Raw genomic sequence first — 19,945 nt, 5'->3', positions numbered from 1 at the left:
ACCTTTACTGTGTACCAACAACAGTTCTCCTATTAAAGTTAGTGTATAAATGAGAAAATCTTCTGAATTTTCTAGATTCGGAAATATCTTTGACTGTAGAGTGAGGTTTCACAGATCATGATTACAATCATGCTGAAGGCAGAAAGGATTTGACTTGTAAACCATCCAGGGATCGTCATGTGTGAAACATGCCTCTCATGTAGCAGCTGAGTGCACACATATATGTGGTGAAAGTAAAATATATTTGCATCTAAATTGGCAATTTGCAACTTGTAGTGATGACATTTCTTCTTGTAATGACGTCTTTTCTCTTTTCTGTGCACGTCCACTTCGTTTCTGTATTCACATAAAGTCATACGATTTAATGGAAAGCATTTTATTTTATTAGGTCACAAGGTAGAGCAGCATAGGTGTGCTAAATGATTTGCCCCTAGTTGTTAATGAGTGTATGAATGTGTGTGAAAATGATAAGTTCCCTTTTTTCTGCAGAACAAAATTCAGCGGGATGATTCAGACCTGATCCAGTTCCTCCTACCTGGGTGAAGCTGGCCAGATTCAAGCAAAAGATCCGCAGGGTGGACAGTGTTTCAGGCTGGATATGCATACTGAATGTGTTGTTTTATGTTGCACAGCATTGTGTGGGTAAGGATTAGGTGTTAGAGCCAGGATTATAGAAGGAGTTGGAACAGATCCAGCCCTAACCTGGACTTTTGGTTCTTATGTTTAGTCTTTGGATTCCATGCAACCAAGATCAGGATAAAGCAGTTAATCTAAAGTGAAAGTGATGTGACATACGGCTAAGTATGGTGACCCATACTCAGAATTCGTTCTCTGCATTTAACACATCCAAAGTGAACACACACACACCGTGAACACACACCTGGAGCAGTGGGCGGCTATTTATTTTGTGGTGCCCGGGGAGCAGTTGGGAGGTTCGGTGACTTGCTCAAAGGCATCTCAGTCGTGGCCAGCCTGAGACTCAAACCTACAACCTTAGGGTTAGGAGTCAAACTCTCTAACCATTAGGCCATGACCTCCCATATATATGTATAAATGAATGTGAATAAAGAATATAGTTTAGAAATAGAAATATACAATCTGATAAGTTTTCAGTAACAAATTAGCACAATAATATATCACAAAATACATGTGATCAACAAAATTAGAAATAATAGAAATTAATGTCAGAAGTGAAAAATAGGCACTATATTAATTTGGCTTAAAAACCAGAATTCTTAACCAATCTGGCAACCCTGATCATATTTGGGGGGAGTTACCAATATATACCCTACGCTGATTGGTTGTGCTGCCTTTGACAGGCGGTACTTCCTATACTTAGCAACTTCAAGTTATCAGACGTAAAAAGTTTAAAAAATATTTGATGACTTTTTATTGTTCTAATGTAATAGCGACCGTAATAAAGGAACCAATAGTTAGAAAACCGAGTGTAATTTCCGTAATATCTTGCACATGACGTTCCTCTGGAGGCGTGGTCTGACATAAGAGGGACCGCCCACTTAAGATTAAACAGAACACTTTAATGTGATTAGCTATGATTAGAAATATGATCAGAAATAATAAACATGTCATAGTTTTTATCCAATACATAAATTAATAAATAAATTCTAATAACAATCCGACACAATCTGCATTTTATTCTCGTTTGGATTACATTTCATTGAGGGAACCAAATTCCTTGTGTGTGTCAACACACTTGGCCAATAAATCTGATTCTGATTATGGAGTTTTTTATTTGCTTCTCTGAAAATAAAATTGATCTTATAATATATTATTAATCATTCTTTAGTAACTACTATAAATATTATTATACTTAGATCACTAACACTGCTACTAATAGTAGGACTAGTGTATATCCTAAATAAAAATGGTGTTAGTGTAATATTTAATATCATTTCTTATAGTTCAGACAGTTTCACGTGAAAATATTTATTACAATCATACATTTACAAAATAATTAATAATCATTTGGTACATATGTACTTCGTGCTTATTAAAATGTATTGAAACAAATCATTTATAGTAGGATCAGATTTATTAAGATTTATTATTTATCCTTTTAACAATTTATTTCTGTCATCAATTCTAAAGATCTGTAAGATTCATAAAGTGCACAGAAATTGGCTTTAACTACTTTAATTTTAACATGAATGAATAAATTAATACACCTTTATGAGACCTCAGTTATTAAGGTCCATTTTGGTGTTAAAAATGAGCTCGTGCTGCCATCATGTGGTTAATTCCATTACAGATTATAAACAGACAAATATCAAACAAGGAAAATTGTAAATGACAAAACAGCACAAACTATAGAGCCAAAATTAGACCCAAACCTGTTCCTGCATTACAATGATCCTGTGCACATAACAAAATCCACACCTTATTAATGTTCTTGTGTATTTATTTTGGAAATTAAACAGGGATTGGAAAGTTGTTTTATCCATATACATAAAAAATATTACCCCCTTTACAAACAATAAGGAGACCAACAGTGTAGCAACTGTTACAAAAGAATAAGATAGGACATGATTCTATAATTTTATTATAAATATTATTTATTGACATGTCTGTCTTTATTTATCAGTCAGTTAGCACTTGATTTCCCTGGAGTTTCAGGATTCAAAGTTTTTAAAGGTCATGGCATTTTAGACCAGAAATAAAAAATCAACTCCAGCACAACATCCCTGCTCTAAAATTCCCATTCAATCCATCTCATATGGTCATGGCTTCATAATTATAATCCGAGTTTCAAGATCTGCAATCAGTGTCTGCAGTTGCAGTGGTCCAGCTACAGGAGGCATCACAGGAAAACAAATGGCTTGAATGAGTCACCATCAAATAGAGGTAAAATGCTTCCTCCGGCCTTATCTCTGATGATCAGTTGTTATCACATGCTGTTTCCTAGACTGAAAGTAGATAAGGTATGTTAGAAGTCATGTGAATAGTAATAGAGCAAAAAAGGTTTAACAGTAGCAAAAAAAAGAAATCTTTGTAAATCTAAATCTCTGAAATACAGTGCAAAAACAAAAAGAATAAACTTGATATGATGCTTTAAATTATTCTTTAAGCAACAATAAATATTTCTATAACAATTGTTAGTTTTGTGTGTAACTGGGGTGGTGTCGTGAAGAACAGACCCATGTTAGGACCGAAAGGAAAGGTGAAAGGTTGAGAGATGACGGTTGCACTGACGCCATTGAGAGTGGCGGTTATTAACCTTATGTACACAGTGACACCAAGGTACCAAGTTGTGCTTCACAGAATGTGGTGACAGTGTGGGTTGGGCTTCCAGTCCATTTAGACCAAGGTAATGACATCCTGCACCTTCTGGGACAGTCTCTGTTTAGACAGGGAATGTCGGATGATCAAAACACCACCATCTGGTCCAAATTGTACCATGAAGCACATACTTGGCAAAGCAAAGAATTCTCAGCACGTTCTCTGCCTTGGAAAGATCAATAGTCTGGTGGACGATACTGACTTTGGAATAGTGTCACTAAGCAGTACCATTTCTTTTTACAAAATATAGGCATTACTTGTCTATTATTAGGTCATGCATAATGTGCACCTTTATGGGAAAATATAGGATGCAAAAACCTTGAGATCATAAATAGAATTTCAATATCAATTATTAATCTGTATTTCTGCTGCTTTCTAGACGTTTTGTCTTTGACTTATTCTCATGCCTCTGGCTTATACAATATTTTTAATTAATTTTTTAGAAATTGTGCCACCAATTTCTTTTTTAACCTTTTTATACGATTCCACACAAACAATCATTTTTATTTTGAATATTTTTAAAATGTTTAAATTCATATGACTTGTAATTATATGTTAAAACTAATTTTTGTTTTAAAAAAAAAAAAAAAACAAGCCACTAAAAGATAGTAGTCATAGTCATTTAGTAAACTTTATACTAGTTTAGAAACTTTTAGCAGTTTGGGTTGTCCGGGTTCTTTTTTATTTATTTATTTATTTTGTTTGTATGTATGTATGTATGTATGTATGTATGTATGTATGTATTTTTTATTGTCCTGTCAGAATATTCATCAGAGATGCATTTCGATTCGCAGTTCGAAAGAAAGGGGCGGGGTTACAATGCTACTGGAGGAAAAAAAAACAAAACAAAACAAAAAGTGGTAACAATCTGGCAACCCGGTCAATCATTTTTCTCCTCGACATCAAGTTCAGAACTTCACCAGGACGGCGCGCACGTGAACCTCACCACTGGAAGGACACCGCGCGGTTTGGATTGCGTTCCTTTGACAGCAATCATGTATAAAACGACACGTGAAATGATTTTTGATCGTCTTTACGTTTGTACCGGCGCTGTTCGGTTTAAGTTTCGGCTTTATGAAGTTTAGAGTTTAATTTGAATCTCATCTAAACTCCACTGTGTCTTCAGGAACCCAAAGTTTTACCGGTTCAATGGAGATCTCTTGGATTTTTACGCTTTGATTTGCCTATAAATAAATAAAAAACAATAATAGAAAGGTTGTGAATGGACGTTATGCTCGGGGAGAACGACACCGATAACGAGACCTGTCATGAGACGCAGGTCGTGGAGAATTACGCGAGCCCGCTGGCCAGCGCGCTCATGTTCGCAGCGGGTGTGTTGGGCAACGCAACCGCGCTCCTGCTGATCGAGGTGCGGCGACGGAAAGAGCGCAGCCGCAAGCAACACGAGCACCAGAGACGTACCTTGTTCCACGTGCTTGTGACCGCGCTCGTGATCACCGATTTGGCTGGCACGTGTTTGATCAGCCCTCTCGTACAAACCGCGCACGCACTCGACACCACTCTGATTGCCATGAGTAAAAACGGTAGCGCGTGTAAATACTTTGGCTTCTCGATGACTTTCTTCAGCCTGGCGACGCTCTCGCTGCTCCTCGCCATGGCGGTCGAGCGCTACCTCTCGATCGGTTACCCGTACCTGTACGGGAGGCGCGTGACCACGCGCTGCGGCTACGTCGCCATCCCCTGCATGTACGCGCTGTGCGCGCTCTTCTGCTGCTTGCCGTTCGCGGGGTTCGGTAACTATGTGCAGTACTGCCCTGGAACTTGGTGCTTCATCGATATGAACCCGAAAAAAAGCGCTGACCGGGTGTTCGCCAACGTGTACGCTACCGTCATGCTGTTCATGGTGCTCGCGGTGGCCGCCTGCAACTGCTTTGTTGCTTATCACCTGGTGCTGATGTACCGGAGACGCAGGGTGGCCCGGGGAACATCAGTCACCCGCAGTCGGAAGGACCGGAGACCCTTCTCTCTCTCACAGGAAGTGGAGTTTCTCATTGTGTTAGTCATCATGACGGTTATATTTGTCATATGCAGCCTGCCTTTAATGGTAAGTGTCAGTCATGTTTAGTGCGTCTCCAAAGTGAAGCACAACCAACCCACTCACCTTTATCAATGAAGTTCTGCTCGTTCTGAAATGCTGAGTGCCCTCTTGGGTTTAATCCGAATCTCAATAACAGATGACTCTGATCTTGGCTCTAATCTGTTGTTCTTCACTCATCTGGAAAATTCCACTTAAATAATGAGACAAACATTTTGGTTAGATGAAATCTTTTAAAATAAATTTGCAGTGGAATATAGCTTACAGTGAAAACTCCCTGTATCTAAACAAGTTGTTTACACACACTAGAACAAACCGAATTATGGTTATTCTGCATATATTTTATATTAGGAACTTGTTCTGACTAAATATTAGGCTTAGAAATTGAACGTGAGCTGCTTAATTTATTCTTTGTTATTTATAGGCTGTCATGTTTTTGATGTTTGGATTAAACCTCAATTTAAAGCGAACGCTTGGATTGGCTAATAATTCTAAGTTAATACTACATACAAGAAATGACGTCATGATCAATATAAATATTTCTAAGGAAGGTTAGACATCCTAATTTTAAAAACTACTAGGGATCCACCGTAGTGCACTCGAGAAAAGCCCCTAACGTTTATCTGCCCCAGGTTGGATTTATACAATGCTGCTCCCTGAGGAAAATTAGACACTCTCCTTAACTAGTCCAGTAAACACACACACACACAGATAATTTTGTCAACCTTAAACCAGCTCATTTGTTGTGCAGAGTAAATATGCTGAAGTAAATCATGTGGGGTTTTCTTTTGTTGTTTTAGCTGAACAAACTTAAGTCTTTTTTACATGATAATTTAAGTTACATAACAAAAGTAAATTGTAAATTTTATATATATATATATATATATATATATAACATTCGACATATTTGTCAAATTATTATACAGTATACACTTGTGTATATATAGAACTGCTCATACACTTTAATCATCAGTGAAGTGAGTGTTTGTTTTTTCTTATCTCTGCAAAATGAAGGTTGTTAAAACATCTAGGATAACCGCTCAAACAGACTTATAGATAAGAGATCTGAGATAAGATACGATGCGCAAAATGCATTACATAACATGTACATGCACCGTCCACTTTATTTCTGCAGGCATTCAATGATTCGGTCGTGCGTCAGCAGATCGAGAGTTTTAGGTCATGTTCAGATCAATTCTCAGATCAAGATGAACGTAAAGGTCTGATCTCTGTCATTAACTGATTAGAGAACTGCATGAATGTAGAGATGTTATTAATAAAGTGCAGAATGAGTGGAGAAAGTCTGTAAAAAGATTAGATTTGATTTGAAAGATTCAGTACAATTTGTTAGAATTAAAAATCCTACATCTCAGAAAATGTGTACTGAGCCAAAATCTATCACAATACCGATATCATATCATCATATTCCTCCTTTCCTTCTCAGCCTCCAGCTCGGTTAGGTTCAGATTAGTCTCCTATTGATTTTGTGAAATATTTATAATTGGCACTTAAAAGCTGCATGCACATGAAATGATCTGTGACAATAATGAGAGGGAAAATCACAGCTCGAATTACGCTGCATTATTTAAGTAGGAAGTGATTTCTAATATCAAAACATTATCAAAATCTCATTAAGGGCAAATGGCACATTCGTACTGGCTCGTACAAAGTCAGTCGTCTACTTTTACAGTTTTGAAAGCATCGAATTGGCTTTCTGGTAAAGCAGTGCAGACGTCCAAACGTCTGTGAAAATGTGCTAGCCGTAATCTTTTCTAACTTTGTTAGCAACATTAGGCTTTGAAAAGCTAGTAAACAAACTTCAGATGCTAAACATATCTGGAGTAAAGTGGAATACTGTGATCTTTCTTTCTTTTACATGTATTTAGATAATTATTTAACTTGAACGCATTGACGCATGATGCCTTTCAGTCATGCTAATTGCATATTTGAAACCTTGCACACAAAGAATTGCATGTAGAGTTTCACGTATATTCACATATTTGAGTTGAATTTCCTAGGGGTTGGAGAAGGCTGCTGGAGAAAATTGAATTTCAAAGCTTGAAGGTTTGCTACCTAAATTTCTTCGTCTTCTTCAGTCTTGCATAGGGCAGGATTTAAAAAAAAAAAAGGGAGAAAAAGGTCCCAATGCGCTAATGGCATTGCAGATCTTTTCCTGATTATGTCATGCAGAGGGAGTGTGCAGAACAAGGGCAGACAAGTTGGCTTACTGAGTTTGATTTCCAGAAAGTTCCCCGCAAGGGAAAAGAGGAACACAGCCTCAGAGGGGAACACAGACTCTGAAGGGACAGAAAAAAAAACAAGGAAACGCGTTCCATATGACTAAGAATGTGTCACTACCCAGTCGAACATCTGCATTTCGACGTGACATGTCATAAATAGTCCATCAGACCTGTACATGAGCACGTAAATATTAAGTTCATTAAGGGGCCATGTTGAAATATCACAGAAAAATGCTACCTCCCAGTAGAGCATGTAATGAATTGATTTTTGGCCCACTCACAAACACACACACAGCATTCTCATGACTCTAATAACCTTTAGATAACCTTTGGAATGAAACTTGCCCTTAAGTAAGCTAAAACCGGTCTCATTTTGGAAACCGACTACTTTCAAGTGCCCTAGCTGAAGCTTGAGTGATCAGATCATTATGTGTATAGCAATTCATTTAACAATAGACACTTAAAAAAAAAAAAAGGATTTACAGAAATCTTTATTAGCGGTGGCAAGATTAAGTTTAAAAAATGCACACATCCAAGTTTATGCGCTGAGGCTACGAGGCTAGATAGATAGATAGATAGATAGATAGATAGATAGATAGATAGATAGATAGATAGATAGATAGAAAAATATTGAATATGTGCCAGTTGTATAGCCAGCACAATATGTCTAAAAATATATAATTATATTTGTTGTGCAAATGTGTGCATTATGTATATTGTATGTACAACAAGAACCAATAAATATACCGTGTATGTACAGATAATATTCATAAATCAGTGAGACATCAGGGTCCTAGCGGTGTAGTGTAGAGTTCAGCGGTTTTATGGTTGTGGGGCTAAAAATGGCCCTGAACTTGTTGGTTCCATTGCATATGGTTTTCTGTTGCATATGGTTTATGTAGGGATGTGGTAGCTTAATGGTTAAAGTGTTGGGCTACCAATCGGAAGGTTGTGAGTTTGATTCCTACGTCCACCAAGCTGCCACTGGTGGGCCCCTGAGCAAGGCGCCTATTAAATGATTTGTGGTAGAATAGGGCACAGGTAACGTGTTCCCTGTAAAACACCACGTGTCGTGGGTTCGAGTCTTAGCACCGGTATGAGATTCAGGGTTTGAAAAATATTATATCAATTCGTGTTCGATGCATAAACACTGACAAAGTTTATATTACCGAAGTCAGTCAAGTGGAACTGAACATATTTGAATTAAGTCCTCATGCTAAGTTTTATGTTTAATGTCATATTTTTTTTTTTTTTTTGTATTTACTTACTTCAGATAAGATCACTTTTTTTTTTTTTTTTTTAGGTCTATTTAAATGACATTTAGCCCTATAATAGATGCAAAACAGATGAAACGGCATTATTAGAGAAGATCAGTTACTATTTGGGATTATTTGAGAGGCGACCACTGAGTGTCGTAACTAAAAGCAGAAGGTTGGACTGACCTCACAGTAGTCTCATGACCCGTAAAACTTCATGAGTAGGCTAGTTAGAAAACTTCAAGTGGGAGTATTTGTGCAGAACATCAATCACAGCTGATCCCATTTCCAAAGGTACAGACTCCTCTTCATATAGTTTGCTCTGTGTTTACCTCCCAAGTGACAGTTCAGAATTTTGAACCTGGACTCTCTGGGAACTTTATGACAGTATTAAAAAGTGAGTAGCATTTTCAGTCGGATCGCCCGAGGAATGAACACACGCAAACACACCACACACACACACACACACACACACACACACACACACACACACACACACACAATCAAATCCAATATAGATGATCACCAAGGCTCTCTAAGGCCAGAATGCATGACTTTATTAGAAAAAAAATCTTTAAAAGGTGGTGTTCAATTAGTTCACTGAAATGCTACCTGTCAGGAGAGCATGTCTAATGAGACAGCCGCAGGCACACAGTGGATAATACGGTTGTGTGTGTGTGTGTGTGTGTGTGTGTGTGTGTGTGTGTGTGTGTGTGTGTGTGTGTGTGTGTGTGTGTGTGTGTGTGTGAGGGAAAATTTTGCTCCCAGCACAACTGTATAACTTCATGATATAATTCTCAAGCTTTTATATGAGAGATTTGCCCTAACTGAAACCAGACAGAACATGTCCTACCTGCTAATATAGTCTATATACTGACAGAACGACTGACAGCCGGGTTCTTGTAGTGACTCGTAACCTGGCCATAACTTTATGATAGCTCATTACAAAGTGTTATCACACATCTGTTTCAAGCACTTCACACGTTTCGACTTTGAGTCGTTTGCATCACGTCTATTAATGAAATTTGCATAGTGTATTACTGTTTACACTTGAAATGTGTTTGGAAAAATATTATTCGGAAAACTTTGTTAAACCACAGAAGGGTCATGACATCTCATCAGAAAGTTTTTCCAACACGTTTTCCTGCTGACCAATCAGAATTCCCGTGATGGCTGGTTGACATGCAGGATTCGGGATGTGGTAGCCTAGTGTTTAATATGCAGACTACCAATCTTAAGCTCATGGGTTTGAATCCCAGGTCGAGCAATTTTGTATAAAATGTAAGTCGCTCTGAATTAGAGCATCTTCTAAATGCATTAAATGTGGATGTGAATGACGCAGCACTCGGTTTAATGAAGGACAGCACATGAGCATATCAGGGTGTGTGTGTGTCGCAAGCTTACCCATAACCCCCAGTCTGCGTATTGACACAGACACACAAATGTGCTTGAACTCAGTTGTGTAAACACACACACACACAGAGTAATCACATTTCACTCAGAAGACACAATCAGGGGTGATTTTTATGATAAATTGAGCAATCACAGAGGTCTGGACTATTACAAACTTTTATCTGATGCACACACACACACACACACACACACACATTCACTCTCTCGCTCTCTCATTAGCTGACTCATCCCATCAACCTGAAAGCCATTTCAGCTTTTAATTGCACTTCAGTAGCTCAGAGAGTTACAGATTACACCACAAATTGTACTCGGTAGATATCAAGGGTGTGAAAAAAGGTCAGTCCAACAATATGACCGCATCGTTTTATGATCCAAGATTCAGTTTGAATCACAGTGGAAAATTGAGTGGTGAATCATATAGGAGCAGACTAAGTTGAAGTGAGTCGATTCCTGAATCATTTTTGTTCCATACTGCATACTCAAAATGTGTATTTATTTTTTCAAATGAGGTAGATTGACACACCTACTGGATGAGTGATACAAATAAGTATATCATTTATCTTTAATCACAAGGATTAAACTGTGTAAACTGACCGCTAATCTCATTTGATTCACTTAACTCATTTGATTCAATTGACTCATTTGATTCATTGACTAATAAATTAACAAAAAGAAGACACTTAATACTTTTACAGTGGCAACATATTAGATCAATTCATGTTGGTTACATGAACACCGACAATGTTTATATTACTGAAGTCAGTCAGGTGGAACTGGTGAACATATTTGAATTACGTCCTCAGTTTTATGTTTAACGTCATACTTTTTTTTGTATTTACTTCCAGATAGGATCACTTTTTTAGATCTATTTAAATTTTAAACATTTAACCCTATAATAGATGCAAAACAGATGAAACAGCATTATTTGAGGTTACTATTTGGGATTATTTGAGACACGACCACTGAGTAGTGAATCATATAGGGGCAGACTGAGTTGAAGTGAGTCGATTCCTGAATCATTTTTGTTCCATACTACATACTCAAAATATGTATTTATTTTTTCAAATGAGGTAGATTAACACACCTACTGGATGAGTGATAGAATTATTTGTATCATTTATCTTTAATCACAAGGATTAAACTGTGTAAACTGACTGCTAAACTCATTTGATTCATTGACTCATAAATAGACGATTGAAGATTTATCACCATTGAAAATGATATTATTTTAACTTTCTTAATTAATTGCATCTTGCATCTTTCTTGCTGCTTGTCTGTTTCCTGTTTTTCCATAAAAGTGCAGAAATTATTATTATTTCTTTTTATTTCGTGGAATTGGAACCAGCTGATTTTGTTTTTTTAGAAATTATTGTGTGTGGAAGCAGAAATAACAGCAGGAAAACACGGGTATTCTGAAAAACGAAATATAAAATGGCTCCAAATAGCAAAAAGAAGACACTTAATACTTTTACATTGGCAACATTTAGAAGCTGCTCGAAACCTACCCTCAGGATAGTTCAATAGTCATTGCAACATGAAATAAAACACACTACAGCCAAAATATAATTTACACAATTTTACGTAAACGGTCTGATGGGTCATGGGTCTGTTTCTGTTCTTCATTTAAACTTTAATTTGTTTACCAAAAGAATTAAATTTTATCCAGGAAGGGCGTCCTGACCGGGAAGTCGACATCTGGGACACTTTAAATGCAAGTGTAATTTCTGATCAAACTATACTTTCATAACCTAATAATAATACTGGGGTCAAAACAATCATGTTAATCAACGTCAAAGTACCTAATAAACCTGTCATGGCAGGAAATAACGAATAACAATATGTCTGCTTGGTCATTGAGGAAATATTTCCAGTCTCTAAATGCAAAAATTCTTCCTGACCAAAAGCCCCAGCTGCAGAGCGGAGTGTTGCTCATTAACAACACTCCTACGTTTCCAGTACACCCTGAACTAACGTTAAATGAATACAGCTTTACTAGAGTTTGTCTCATTAGGTTTAAACTTAAATGAAGCAGTAAATGTAAATTACCGAGGCAGACTACCTGATGGGTGGAATGTTAGCACAGATTTAGCTTTCTGTTTATATTAAAGTCAGTGTTAATGGCACTCGTATGCCTTTGGGACAACAGCATCTGGTTTTCTTGTACACTGTTAACTCAGGTATCTTGTGGTTATCCTGATTGTTTTGGAAAAAACGATGAACTGGACGCCTTCAAGCTGCATGTGCGCTGTTTCATTTTTGTAATAAGAAGGATTTGTAAATTAATTTGACTGTTGGAATTAAATCGAGGCAGAATTTTTCCATTAAGCTTCGTGTCCGTAGGTTAGATGCTACTCTCTCTCTCTCTCTCTCTCTCTCTCTCTCTCTCTCTCTCTCTCACACACACACACACACAGCAAGTCTCCTTGACCAGAGAGTGTTTGTTTTTAACGAGAGTTGTTGACTTGAGTGACAGAGACCTTTGACGACTAAATGTGGGTGTGTCCAGTGATCTGCCGAATCATTGAAGACAGTAGTGCGAATATGAACCAGGCAAAGAGCAAGCATAAGGATCTGAGAGATTTTGACAAGTGCCAGATTGTGATCACAGCCGTCTATGTAAATGTGGATAGGACCTACGAAAACTGGTCCAAGAAAGGACAACCACTGATGACAGGATCACGGCCACCAGGACTCATTAATGTATGTTGGATGTGAAGGCTATCCCATCTCCCCCGATTCTAGAGAAGATCTTCAAATTTGCAAGCCAGATTTTAACATTTTTTTTTTAACCAAGTTAACTTTTCTCTTTGATAGAAAAGTGTCAAAAGTCACAGTTTATTTATGTTTTCATTCGTAGTTCTCTTTGTGCAGATACAACTTGGCTAACTTGAAATGAATCAATCAATGAATCTGTGAGTCTTGCCTGAAATGACTCCTGCTGACTTTATTTCACTAGTAACAAAGCCAGATCTGGCAACCCCTGTGGAACAAATTCTCACACCCGTGATGAAGTAACATCCCTGAACCTGGAGTCCTGTGGGGAATTTTTGTAACAGCATGGCTACGGCTGGATTAATTGAAACAAATTGTTTTGGAATTACGCATTTGGAACCGCAAAAAATGTATCAGACTCAGGCGAATTTAGTGAAAAACTGCTAGCAATCACAGAGAAGACATCTAGTTAAAGTTTACAAATTCCAAAATATCTAAAGTAAAAATTAATGAAACCCATCACTTTTTTCAGCCTCTATAAGGTAAAAGCTTGCTAGAAGATTAAAATCAAGGTCACGACAATGTCAAATTTGTCTCTTGAGCCGAACAGTGTTTTAATTTCGACCGCATGCTTCATTTACATTACATTTACATTTACAGCATTTGGCAGACGCCCTTATCCAGAGCGACGTACATAAGTGCTTAAATCTCTAACATTGAATACATTAATGCTGGTTCACTAGGTTACATACTTAAGATACCATGAGTTTAAAACATTTGTTCAAAGTTACAATGAAAGTTTTTTGTTTTTTTTTTAAATGCAAAAGATAAGGAAAGTGGCAACATATTAGATCACTGCATTGCGGCTCAGACATCATTTTTGTAAATGTGCAAAACTTCCTGTAAACACACCACCTGCAAACATCTTCAGCCGTGCAATCATTCTTTGCCTTGCAGCTTACAGTAAATTCAATTCATCGATCTTAATCAGCTTACTGATGATGGGAAAGCCTCAGAAATGCCTCTGTGATGCATCCTTGTGTACGAACAGATGTCAATTAAAGCATCTCCGCTTATACGACATTTCATAACGACATTGTAACAATGGATTATGCGACTACGTTTAGACTGATATGTAGTAATATACCACTTGTCCAAAGTATTTTTTTTTACACTTGGTTTCGAATCTTTAAAAGTGTAGTGGGTTTAAAAATGAATTAAGCTCTAAGCTAAGAACGACCGTGGCGGTTGACAAGGGTGTGGCGGATCAAAAAAAATCTAAAATGTGCAAACAGGTGACTTAAGATCTGTCATAATAAACACATCAGTGTTAAGACTGGACATTTCTTTATTGGTGTTTGAATGAGACATCCAGGAAGTGGAGCAGGATGTTTGCTTTTGGTGTGTTTTATGATAATCGGATTCACAGCCATGGTATGAGATACCAAAGAAAAAAGAAAAAAAAAGTCGTTCTGGATAACGGCCTCCGCAGTAACAGTAAAAGAGAGATGACTGTAACACACTGACTGAGCCCATGTGGGTATGTTCAAACCCCATTAAGCCGAGAAACATTAAATAGAATTTTTTTCACCACATATTGTGCTGCTATAGTTACAAATACTAGTGCTGAACATTGTAACTACTCATAAATTAACTACTGGCATTTGTCTACTCTGTATATGCTGAAAAAAATGTGGTCAATCAGATTAAAAGATCATATCATAAATTTTACGTAATAAATATTTGATGTGATTTCATTACACACGTCACAGATCGCATACTTATGCACTCTTCTATTGTGTTTTATAGTACAAATAAAAGAATTAGTGCACTTCAAGTGCCAGGATGATGCACTTATTTAGATGGAAATAAAATAATAAATAAAGTGTGGAATTTCGGACACTTCACGCTCTCGCAATGTGATCGCAGCTTTGCTTTAAATAGTGGAAGGTGGCGGGGTTACCAGGCGCTCACTCTGGATGAGAATGTATCCGAAATTCATACACTATACAGTAGTGTGCATAGTCTAAATGTACTATATAGTGTGTAGTAGGACATTTGGGATGCAGCCAGGTAATCACGTTATTAATGACTAGTTTAAGTGATCAGTTAACGTGATCCAACTCCATTTGCAAATCCTATCTGGTAGAAATAAGTATAGCATTTTTTCGAACTTGATTAAAGCATGCCTCATATCACCAGCGGCCTGGGTTCGAGCTTTACCTCTGTTTCATACACCTGGAACTAACTGGATGTACTTCAATTATAAATTCAAAAAAGTCCTGACTCATTTTAGATCAGACTCGCAGCCAGAAAATATATTTTTTTTATATTGATTGAAAATCTGATTTCCATGAAAAGCCAGTGAAGTGATGATAAGGGTTAAGGCATGTTTTAAAAAAAAAAAAGTCATCGGACCAACCATTAATAAAATCCGATCGTGATCAAGATCCAACAAGGTGGAATTTGATTTAAAAGAAAAGTCACTTGTAACCATGATGTAGATTCAAGAAACAAGTTGAAGTAGGTCAAAAGGTAAACAATAAGCCACACGGTGGTTTGAGGGCCAACATGTATATCAGTTCTGCACACCCTAGTTTTGCCACAGCAGAAAAAAAACCCAAAAGAAACATGTTTGATGAACAAAAATTAAATTAAATGATACCAATGATAACTACATTCTACTACATAGTACATTCAGATATTACTACATTCAGATAGATACTACATTCAGATAGATACTACATTCAGATAGATACTACATTCACTGCAGATAATATAAAAAAAAGGAGGCATGTACCATTTTAGGTTTTTTTTTTTTGTTTTTTTTTTGCTTTTTGCTTTTGCAAATGTATAGACATCGTTTGTGGTTTTACTTCGCAGGGTGTAGGAAAAAGTCAGCTGTTTACAAAGAGAGTACTGTTAACCACAGGCTTGCTACTAATTCTGAACTAAACTAGCGTACCAGTGAACGTCTGAGAGAACCTCTTGAAATTTTCTCGCCAATCTGATATAAAATGAGGCTTTGTTTAGAAACATTTACACAGAATTTTAGCGCAATTAAATTTTACACCTTCAAATATACGATATCAATGTTTACTTTAAAGATAGAAACATTTGTGTGGGAAAAAATACGTTTTTTTGGAACTTTTCTATGAATATATTGGCCCAAGTAAGCTAGATAAAAACAAATACTTCAAATTATTCAATCCTAAAGTGTCTACTTTTATATCAGCTTCATATTAACCACCAGTCAGGTTGACCTAACTTCTGAATCGAGTAACCCATTTGGCCTTGTGACAAATGATTCATGAGCTTAGCAATTGAGAGTTTCATTGGAAAATAAACAAAGCTGTGTTATGCTCTTTTGCACTGCTGGTTCTCCTGTGTGTCAGTGTAACAGCTGATGCTTGGAACAAACCCTTGCAGGTTAATGCCAGGCTAATGTAGCCATATAAACACTGCCTTTAAAGGAAAACTCTCTTCTGAAACACATTAAAATGTGTTTATAATGAAATACTTGCGACAGGTTGACAATTCTCATGCATGTGGTCTGTTTTCGTTATTCTCGTAAGAGTTTAGCATTTGTTTGCTATGCTATTGTCATAGTTATTAGTTACGGTAGGCATTTTTACAGTAGGCAAGGAGAAAGAAAATGATCTCAAGCTTGAAGGAAAGAGTAAAGTTTTCTGACATCCCAATCTTTATTTATTTAATTAACATGTGATCTTTAATGCTGTCCGTATTTCATTTTGTGAAGTAATTCTTTTTTTAGAAAGAATCACCCACATTGGATTTAACCCTTGCTTTAACCATTCCTGCCTTAAGTGAGCGATGCAGCAGGGCTTTAGTCTTTTTTTGCCAGATTGTACCTTTTGTCTGAATACTGTTCTCAAAAATTTCCAGAACTTTCTTACAATAGTAATACCTCAGCGTCAACACCAATGTTAATGTTAATGTTAAATGTTTTTTTTTTTTCTTGTCATCATATTGTCTTGTCCATGTAGTAAGGCTTTCAGTGATTTTAAACGCCACCTTGTTTTCCTTTCTCCCCAGTTCCGGGTGTACATTAACTCCATCCAGAGGAGCAACGAGAGCAAGACTGACCTTATCGCGCTGCGCTTCATCTCCATCAACTCCATCATTGACCCTTGGGTGTTTATCATCCTCAGCCCTTCTAGGCTACGCTTCCTTTTAGGGGCACTGTGCAAAGCCGGAAACCGGAACTCGATTTATAGAACCTCGTTGGCTAAAATCTCTGAAGGACCGACTGATCAGTGCCAAAATATCCCCGTAATCACTGAAGTCACACATCTAAAAAAAACTGCTCAGATGATATGACCAAGGATTTGTATGAGAGATTGTATGTTTTATTTTTTTTTGTAAGGCTAATATAGAGTCCCTAAGAACCAGGCCATTTTGATTGGCCAAAAGATACAAACTCCACAGTGATTGTTGTTGTTGTGTTCTTTTGAAACCACTAAAGTATTTTTTAGAGTAAAGACAGAATTCTGTCAGCACTTTAAAATAAAAAAGGTCATAACAGACACCGTGACAATATGAATGTTCTGGAAATTCCATATAAGAGACTGAATGACATTATGGTGTGTTACGGATATCTAGCACGGACAAAATGGACCAGGTTTGTAACCCAAATCCTGTGTGTCTACACGCATCATCACCCATGTTGGCTTTTTATGCATCTTACCCAGGCAGCAGTGGAACGCAGTCATGTTTTCACTTCAAGGGAAGGTCAATAAAGCCGAACCGCACAGACGGATCATTCTTGCGTCGGTAGGACGTAATGGGATTTAATTGCAGGGACACTTTGTGACATGTTCACTTACCCTTAAGCTCTTGTGCTAAATTGTGAATCGTGTTATTAATTTAAATGGAAAACCCCTCCAAAAAACAGACCTTTTGTGTGCCGACGTGTTGTATTTTAACGTGTGTGTGTGTGTGCATGTGTATGTATGTAGGTGTGTATGCTGAAAAAGTGTTGTATAATATCTATGTTTGTTTCAGAAAACTGATCTATGGGTTGAAAACGTACCTCATTTCATACAACCAAGATTGTATTTGCACTGAGCTGTGAAAAAAAATTGTCAAGCTTGTATTTGTGGCTGTGGGATTAATACAAAGTATTGAAGCATTGTTGTTAAAATGTGGGTCAAGTTCATTTAACTTCTATCAACAGCATCAATAATTCCACACAGACACACTGATTTCTCACCAGAGCTGTAATATTGTGTAATGTAATTTGTTTCTTTCTTTCTTTCTTTCTTTTTTCTCTACAAAAGGATTTGATTTAGTTGCCAGATATCACAAAATCACATCTGTAGAAACGTAAAAGAGTTATCAGAAATCTTGTTTAGGATATTTTTAAGCACATGGTTTCGCTGCTGCTGACCAAATTTCCTGTCTTTCCTATAAACCACACAAAAGGTATTCAGAGATGCAAGATTACAATTAGTCAACTAAAATAAGCAGTAATTAAACTGAAAAAAAGGAGAAAATAAACAGTACTTAACTTTCCTTAACTGCTGATTCGGTGTAAATCGACAGAAAACCTAGCTGTTTTCTGGATATCTTACAAGAATAAAGTTTTACTAAAGAAAACCTTATACTCAAATATCATGAAAAGTCAGCTAACTATCTAACTAACTAATTAACTATCAACCTTTGCTAATATTAGCTAGTAGGCCAATTTATAGTTGTAAAGAGTGTTTCTTCGCACTTCTTTTCTGTTGCTGTAGGTTCTAATTATAATGGCTGTTAAACTTTGACATCTCTCATCAAAAAGGTGTGTCTGGATTGGATGAAAGGAAATCGCTGAGATCACCATTCTGATGTATGATGTAATCCCTGAAGGTCTTGACCCGTATCCGCATCACTGGATGCATCGCACAGCTGTTGCCTGATTAGCAGATTTACATAAACGATCAGATGTTCCTTTTAAAGATGGCAGCAGAGAAGTAAAGAAGCGGTCAATCAGTCGACTTTTATGTAGCAAAGAAGCCACGTCTCTTACCCGGTCTTTAAAATGCTGGTACCTCAGCGGTTCAAGCGCTGGATCAGATCAGAAGGTCACGAGTTCAAATCCCAGGACTGCCACTCTGCCACTGCTGAGCCCTGGAGAAAGAACCTTTTACCCTCAACTGCGCAGTTACAAATGAGACAAAATAAAGTCATTTTGGTTTTCAGCAGATCATCAGATAAAAAAACAGAATTAGGCTGAATAAAAAAAGCCCATTCTGGGGACAAATAAAAACGTGTGAATTCTTTTGTTCTCATACTTTCCCAAGCTTGTTAGTACATTCCTGAACAATGCTGTCATAAATCTCACACATGGTTAACAAATAAATAACAGGGGTTTTGTGTTCATTGTTCAGAAAGCCAAATGAAAATGTTTAGATGTTTTTTATAAATTTCCTTAGCTGGAACGAGCTCTACGTTTGAGCAACAGCTGAGTCAGCATGCCTGATTGTTGCGATATTGCACGGAGGATTTAGGGAAGTGTGTGAGTGTGTGTGTTTGTGAGTGACATGAACTAGAGTATTGGAAGACTTACGATGAAAGAAAGTGTCGTGTACAGACAAGTCCGCTACCCAGAATTGTTAGTCTTTCTACATTCCAGAGCTAATCGCTTCTTAACCAGGACACGTTGTACTCAAAAGTGGAGCTGTACGGACAGAGACGGTGTCTGTATTCCGATTATAGTCTTACAAAAGTCTTATAATTTAAATATGCATGATGCTCGGGAAAAACCTGCGGACATTCCTGAAATGGAATTTGTTCCTCCACACAATAATAAAGCGGTACAGGGGTACAAACTTGGCCGTGCTCTCATGAGGGTATAAATCACAACTACACGCCAATCAAGGACGAATGCAAGCTCATGCATGCGGTCGGTGGTGCATGGTTTCTTCTGTAATACAAAAAGTGAGCAACAGTTTTTAAAAAAAAACTGT

The 19,945-nt window shown here is 37.2% G+C and overlaps 1 protein-coding gene and 1 long non-coding RNA gene across 2 annotated transcripts; one reads left to right on the top strand and one right to left on the bottom strand.

The window, feature by feature from the left end:
• Positions 1-2,401: 2,401 nt before the first annotated feature.
• LOC125146055 lies at positions 2,402-4,857 on the bottom strand. Its single transcript, XR_007144561.1, has 2 exons — positions 4,720-4,857; positions 2,402-2,924 (listed from the first exon to the last, which is right to left on the bottom strand). It is a non-coding gene; the product is annotated as an uncharacterized LOC125146055 (long non-coding RNA).
• ptger2a (prostaglandin E receptor 2a (subtype EP2)) lies at positions 4,178-18,138 on the top strand. The gene is made up of 2 exons (XM_027159994.2): positions 4,178-5,362; positions 17,031-18,138. Exons 1-2 carry the CDS (start codon positions 4,520-4,522, stop codon positions 17,313-17,315), a joined length of 1,128 nt encoding a protein of 375 aa, XP_027015795.2. The 5' UTR covers positions 4,178-4,519; the 3' UTR covers positions 17,316-18,138.
• The last annotated feature ends 1,807 nt before the right edge of the window (positions 18,139-19,945 follow it).

Source organism: Tachysurus fulvidraco, chromosome 12 (assembly GCF_022655615.1).
Source record: "Tachysurus fulvidraco isolate hzauxx_2018 chromosome 12, HZAU_PFXX_2.0, whole genome shotgun sequence".
NCBI lineage: Eukaryota > Metazoa > Chordata > Actinopteri > Siluriformes > Bagridae > Tachysurus > Tachysurus fulvidraco.
This window is presented reverse-complemented; position numbering and strand designations above follow the sequence as displayed.

Coding starts and splice junctions, on each gene's coding strand:
- ptger2a (XM_027159994.2), top strand. CDS start 4,520: ATGGACGTTATGCTCGGGGAGAACGACACCGATAACGAGACCTGTCAT. Junction 5,363..17,030: donor TATGCAGCCTGCCTTTAATG/GTAAGTGTCAGT, acceptor CTTTCTCCCCAG/TTCCGGGTGTACATTAACTC.